The sequence below is a fragment of the Triticum urartu genome, chromosome 5A (assembly GCF_056163025.1).
Source record: "Triticum urartu cultivar PI428250 chromosome 5A, HENAU_Tu73, whole genome shotgun sequence".
Taxonomy (NCBI): domain Eukaryota; kingdom Viridiplantae; phylum Streptophyta; class Magnoliopsida; order Poales; family Poaceae; genus Triticum; species Triticum urartu.
This window is the reverse complement of record NC_141877.1, coordinates 418447971-418454157: the sequence shown is the minus strand read 5'-3', so window position 1 is coordinate 418454157 and position 6187 is coordinate 418447971. Positions and strand designations below refer to the sequence as shown.

The 6187-nt window shown below is 44.6% G+C and overlaps 1 protein-coding gene across 2 annotated transcripts; it reads left to right on the top strand.

Annotated features, from left to right (window-relative positions):
* The first annotated feature begins 3994 nt into the window (after positions 1 to 3994).
* On the top strand, positions 3995 to 5436 carry LOC125509361 (dormancy-associated protein homolog 3). Of its 2 annotated transcripts, XM_048674328.2 has the most exons (4): positions 3995 to 4147; positions 4285 to 4590; positions 4697 to 4811; positions 4958 to 5436. In XM_048674328.2, the coding sequence occupies exons 2-4, from the start codon at positions 4308 to 4310 to the stop codon at positions 4983 to 4985; spliced, it is 426 nt and encodes a 141-aa protein (XP_048530285.1). In that variant the 5' UTR covers positions 3995 to 4147; positions 4285 to 4307; the 3' UTR covers positions 4986 to 5436. The 2 variants fall into 2 exon arrangements, with proteins under 2 accessions (XP_048530285.1, XP_048530286.1); XM_048674329.2 differs by lacking the exon at positions 3995 to 4147 and having other exon boundaries at positions 4154 to 4590.
* Positions 5437 to 6187: the final 751 nt, after the last annotated feature.

Sequence of the window (6187 nt, the reverse complement as noted above, 5' to 3'; positions counted from 1 at the left end):
AGATATCAGCTACTAAATTAAATAGTATGGGGAATATGGGTCCCCCTGCCTGACTCCCTTACCAGTGATAAAGAAATCACTGTTGGAATTATTGATATTGACCCCAACAGACCCTTTATGAAGTAGAGAAGAAACCTTCTTCATCCACTTAGGGCTAAAACCTCTCTTACTCATCATGTCAAGCAGGAAATCTCTGTTGATCATGTCATAAGCTTTTTCATAATCTAGTTTAAATACAAAACCAGATTGTTTACTGGAGTACACAGAGTGAATAATTTCATGTGCTATGATTATACTCTCAGCAATATATCTGCCTTTTATGAAGGTTGTCTGGTTCAAAGAAATTAAATCTCTACAAATGGGGCCAAACTTATTAGTGGCACATTTGGCAAAGATTTTGAAGCTGCAATTAATCATAGCAAGAGGTCTAAATTTCTCTATCTTGCTAGCATCGGCCTCTTTAGGAACTAGAGTTAATAGAGAGAAGTTAAGTCTATATAAATCTAGCTCATCTTTCTCCCAATCACGAAATAGAGCAAACAGGTCACCTTTAATAAGGTCCCAGAATTGTTGGTAAAATAAAAATGAAAATCCATCCGGCCCAGGAGCTCCTTCTGCATAAGAGCCGAAGACAGCCTCTTTAATCTCTTTTTCAGAGAAGGGGGTATCCAGGATGTTGTTATGAACATTAGTCACTTTCTCACCATCTCCCCAAAAGTCATTTTTTAGGTTGATGTTGATTTTCTCTTGGAAGCCAAACAACTTTTTGTAATAATTGACAGCAACTTTCATAATATCTTCATGTTCAGTCACATTACCTGTATCTCCTTCCAGCATCAAAATCTGCTTCCTGCTTCTCTTTTGATTTGCTATAGCTTTAAAGTATCCGGCATTCAGATCTCCTTCAAGTATATCTCTCTCTGGATCTCTGCCTGGCCTTGATTTCTTCCTTCCTCCAAATATCCTCTAGATCACCTGCAATTTTTTTAATCCTGCTATTAGTGTTGGGGGAAGGAGGGTTAGTTTCAGAGAGAATATCTAGGCAGTTATATTCAGCCACCAAAGCTTGTTTCTGCCTGTTTTGCATAGCCTCATAATTGGCCATCCAGCCTTTAATGGCTTTTCCGGAATTCCTACTTTTGAACTGCCAAATGTCTATAACCTTAGTAAAAGGGCATTTAGCAGTCCAGGCTTTAGTAACAACCTCCCTAAAGCCCTCAATTTCCAGACACCATTTTTTAAATCTAAATTGTTTACTTTTGGGAATGGGGAAGGCACAGGTGTTAAGAACCAGGGGGGTGTGATCACTCCCCAATCTAGGAAGGGCTCTGAGATGAACTCCATGGAATTCAGCGGCCCAATCAGTGGACATGAACACTCTGTCAATAGTATCCATCATTAGATTGTCCTAGTTGTTACCCCAAGTAAACTTCCTCCCATTAATTTTTAGCTCAATCAAACCAAATTTGTTAATCCAATCATTAAAGAGGTCAGCCCAGTGTTGATTAATAGCACCAATGCTTTTCTCACTAGCCTCTCTAATTAGATTGAAATCACCCCCTACCAGAGTGGGTCCTGCCCAGCCAGTTAAAATGGAATGAAACTCATTAATGAAGTCCATCTTAAACTGGTCATAGGCAGAGCCATAAACAGAAATAATTCTCCAAGTAGAGCAATCCTGTTTGTTCCAAATTAAACAAGAAATACAATAGTTATGTAGATCACATTGAACAATGTCAAATGTATCTAGCTTGCTACCCAACAAGATCCCTCCTGCAGTATTTATAGCAGGGAGCCATTTCCAGTGGAAATTGGATCTGGGGTCAAAAGCTTCAATTTGAAGAATAGTGAAATCTTCTTTTTTGGTCTCAGAAATACAAATGAAGTCAGGACTGTTGGCTCTAATGAGCTCTTTTAATTTGTCTACCTTAGTAGGATTATTAAGCCCTCTAATATTCCAGAAAATACCTATCATTTACAATCAAAATTAATTTTTCTTCTCCCTTTAGAAGAAGAGTTTTTATGAACCTCCATCCAAGGGGAGTCTGAAGTAGGGAGCTCAGTACTCTGATCCCCCACTTCTGCCTCACTACTATCCCCAGGAACAGGCTCAGCACACATGAATTCATCACCAGTAATATCTATACTGGGAGGCAAAAAAATATCAGGATTATCAGAATTAAACTTAGTAATTCTATCTATTTCTACATGCTTGATAATGCAAATATTTTCCTTAATGTTATTACTGCTGGTGCCCAGGCTAATCCCTGAACATTCTGCAGTTTTTATCAGAAAATCATCATCAAGACATGCAAAGGAGTTTTGAGTACCTTTTCTCAACATAGGTTTTTCCAGGTTTTTGATTTTCTTCAATTCTTGAGCTTTTTGGATAGCAGGTCTGTCATCCTTCTTGTTCCTGGTACTAACCCTGGAGGCCACCACAGGACCCCATTTCTGCTGAGTGCTTGTTTTCTTCTGAATCTTAGGAATAGATCCAACAGCAGCAGCTTCAAATCTCTCCAGAAGGGGGCCACCCAAGTTAACATTTTGGTTCTTCTTCACCACCTCCAAGTAGCTTTTGGTCATGGGGGCACCTAGTAGCTTGGAGGAGACCATATCAGAGTCATTGGCAATAGAGGCAGGGGTGGAACACTTATGAACAGTGCCACTATGACCAACAGTATTAGTTTTGTCCTTGGCAGCTTGATTGCTATTGCCAGTGTCCATATCCTCTCCAAGCAAATCATCTTCACTAGTATCAAATCATCTTTCCTTATTTTTCTGTCACATAGACTCAAATTCCTTTTATTTCCTTATATCTTTGCATGTCGATTGAAATACTCTTATTTCTTGTCAAGTCCCCCTTGATACACAGAAAGATCAACGACGTATATAAATTGGGATGATATCGTGTAAGCGGGCGAGGTGGTACTATTTAATAGTTGAAGCAACCTAATTTCTTTGAAACTTTGAGCTAGTCCAATTGGCTGAGGCAATGTATAGTCTATGGGGAGGTCCTGTGTTCAATTCCCAAAACCAGCAAAAAAATTTTGTTGGCCTGGTCTTATGTGGGCCAGTTTAATTAGGCCATAGGGCAGGTCAGCAATTGTTTCGCCCTCTTAGATGGGCCGCCTTACTTCTTTGTGTGAGGCGATAGTATATTGATTAAAGGTGAAACGTAAAACCCTCTTGTTTTACGTCAGGGAGCGCTAGCTCAATTGGTCATGCCCTTTGGTAGGAGCACTCGAGGCTCTGTGTTCGATCTTCACAACAGCAAATATATTTCTTGGTTGAACTTTTTTTCTATAAAAAAATAGTACCGTGGGTTGAATAAAAGAACCACATGGGTTTTTATGCAAAATTACGTGATGATGAACTCGACGGAAGCAATGCGTGCTTTATTAGTAGGTAAAGATATATGATGAAAGATAGTATAAGAAAAATCATCTCTTAACTAAAAGGCAGTACGAAGGCATTTCGCCGCCTGTTTTGGTTACAACGCGATATCAAACGATGACAATGTCTGCTCGTTTTTGCCTCAAAAGTTACATCTTCTCATAAGCTGCCATGCTTATCTGAAGAAAATGCAATGCGTCTCTGGAGAAACTGCAAGCAAAAATGTTGCCAACTATTGGGTCATTAAAAAAAGACAATATTTTTCTAGGTTTTCTGAGTATGCCACATTTAGTAGCTGACACCATTGTACATGTCCTTGACACCTCAAGATCCATTTTCCACGTTGAGCCGATTCAGTACTCCGACACTAGCGGGAATCCGCATCCCAAACTGCTTTTATCCGATATAACAACCCTATCCGGTTTGTTTGACTCATCACCCGCGATTACCGACGAAGATCCCGAAAATAACACCACACCACCCATTTTATCCACTTCCACCCTATCCGTTTCCTAATTTCGGACGGCTAAAAACTGCGTCGGCTACGCTGGGCCGCAGGAGCCGAGCCGACCGCGCAAGGCGGAGCCCGGAAACAGAAAGAGTTGCGTACGCCCCCCAAATATCTCGCCTACGTCCGCTCCCCACCACCCCTCGGCCTCATCTATAAAACTCCACCCGCTCCCTCCCTCCAAAAAAGAAGGAACGATCCACTGCGCCTCGCCTGCGGCACACACACCCCTCGACACCCAAGGTAATAACCAGCTCCATCCCCTCCCCCTCTCTCCCTCTCTCGGCCAAGAACACGCGAGGCAAGAACAGATTCACCGGAGGAGGAGATGATGATGATGATTGTATGAACGTGGCTCCTGATCTACCACGTACGCGCAGGTTTGGTTGGATCGTCGTGCTCCATGGGGCTTCTTGACCAGCTGTGGGACGACACAGTGGCCGGGCCGCGGCCGGACCACGGCCTCGGCAGGCTCCGCAAGTACGCCTCCTTCTCCCCGTCCTCCGCGGCGGCCGGTACGACCGCCGCTGCCGTGCCGTCGGCCGACGTGGCGGCGCCGGCGGTGACGCGGAGCATCACCATCCTCCGCCCGCCGGCCCTGTCCGTGACGTCGCCGCGCAGCGAGTCTGGCTCCGGCTCCGCGCCCTCGTCCCCGGCCAGCGTCCCCGACTCCCCCTTCGGCACAGGTATCTTATCTACCTACACCTTTGCCTCCTATTTTTTTTCTTAACTTTACATTCGAGGCCGGCGTGATGTGTTGTGGCTGACATGCTTGCTTGCTTGCGACTGCAGCAACGACGCCCAGGGGAGAGAGTGGCTGGAGCAAGCTGCGCCGCAAAGGCAGGATGGCCGCCGACGGCATAGAGGCTAGCCCGGGCACCCCCAGGAGCCCCACCGTCTACGACTGGTGCGTTGGCTTCAAAGTTCAAACCGAATATCCCCTCCTGTTTTAAAGTGCACCACATCATGAACCCAAATGCTAGATCCAACCACCATGACTCTATCCAGTACAGTAGCCATAGATCTGATGCCTCTGAACCGTGTATCTGGCAGGGTGGTGATCAGTTCGCTGGACCGCTAACCGTGAAAACAGAAGCGGATCCACCAAGACGGAGAAGCGCACGAGCACAAGGAGAGTAGCTGCAAACTATGACCGGAAGATCATGGAACCCTGCCCCAGTATATGTTACTGTATCAGTTATATGTACTACTACTAGTACTACTTCCGTTGTAAACATCCACTCCACGTGAGATGGTGCTAGTTTTCGTAGCCAAGGATGTGCCACCGTGTAGATGGATCTAAGTCGTAGCTCAAGGAAAACTTGGTAGTAGGCAACCGGCGACGTGCAACGACCTGAGGCGAATGAGACCGGTGTGAAGCGTGTGTGTAAATCCTACCAGTAGGTGTAGATGAGAGGGGATCCCCTGCTGCTTGCTCTGTACAAGGCCCGCGGGCAGCATGTGCTAATGCATGCAGTGTAAAATATGTCTGCAATAATGCATGGCGAAGTGAGCCTCCACTTCTTTGATTATTGTCAGGCATCCTCCCTAGTTGGTTTAGCTAGTTCAAGAAATCGGCACCAATAATTTGATTCGAGTTCGAGGGTGGTGTCAGATCGATGTGAAGGTTATCTGTGCTCGGTCTTCTCTGTACGGCTAGGGTCAAAAGGACGGGCCTCTTGACGTTTGACAGATCGGAGGGGGTACTTGCCCGTGATACTGACGGCACGGCATGGCGCACCTCATTTGCCGACGAGAGCTAGGATATTTATGGATCGTTGAGCGCTTTGGTGAAGGTTTTCAAGGAAGGCCGGTCATGACGGAGCCTGACGAGTTTAATGCATGGCTAATAAGGCCTAGTTCAGCAGCATGGTCTTTCTAAACAGTTTGTCTAGTTCACGTTCAAATGTTTTTTTAAGGATGTCGCATTTAAGCTCCCACAAATATATAATACAGCAATAAGAAAAGAAAAAAAGACCACATGTAAAGTGGACATCAGTTTAGATGTGACATAATTATGTCACATCTAAATGTGTTCTAAACAGATCCTGTTGGAAAAATAAGCAAATTACTACGAGATTTAATCCGAATAAATAGAAAATAGATCGTGACAGCAATAGCAGAGATTAAACTAATCATGCGAACTAGCATAGTAGATGAACAGATCACATCTAGGGCATATACTAGAAACATTAATTCTACCGCGATCTTGAACAAGAAGGATAGAATAACATACGGTGCAGCGGGTGCAGCACCGCCGGCGTTGACGTTGTCGCCCATATC

Bases quoted from the DNA above. Each gene is read 5' to 3' on its own strand.
- LOC125509361 (XM_048674328.2), top strand. From the start codon at position 4,308: ATGGGGCTTCTTGACCAGCTGTGGGACGACACAGTGGCCGGGCCGCGG. The intron at 4,591-4,696 runs GTATCTTATCTA...TTGCGACTGCAG, and splicing joins CGACTCCCCCTTCGGCACAG to CAACGACGCCCAGGGGAGAG. The intron at 4,812-4,957 runs GTGCGTTGGCTT...TGTATCTGGCAG, and splicing joins AGCCCCACCGTCTACGACTG to GGTGGTGATCAGTTCGCTGG.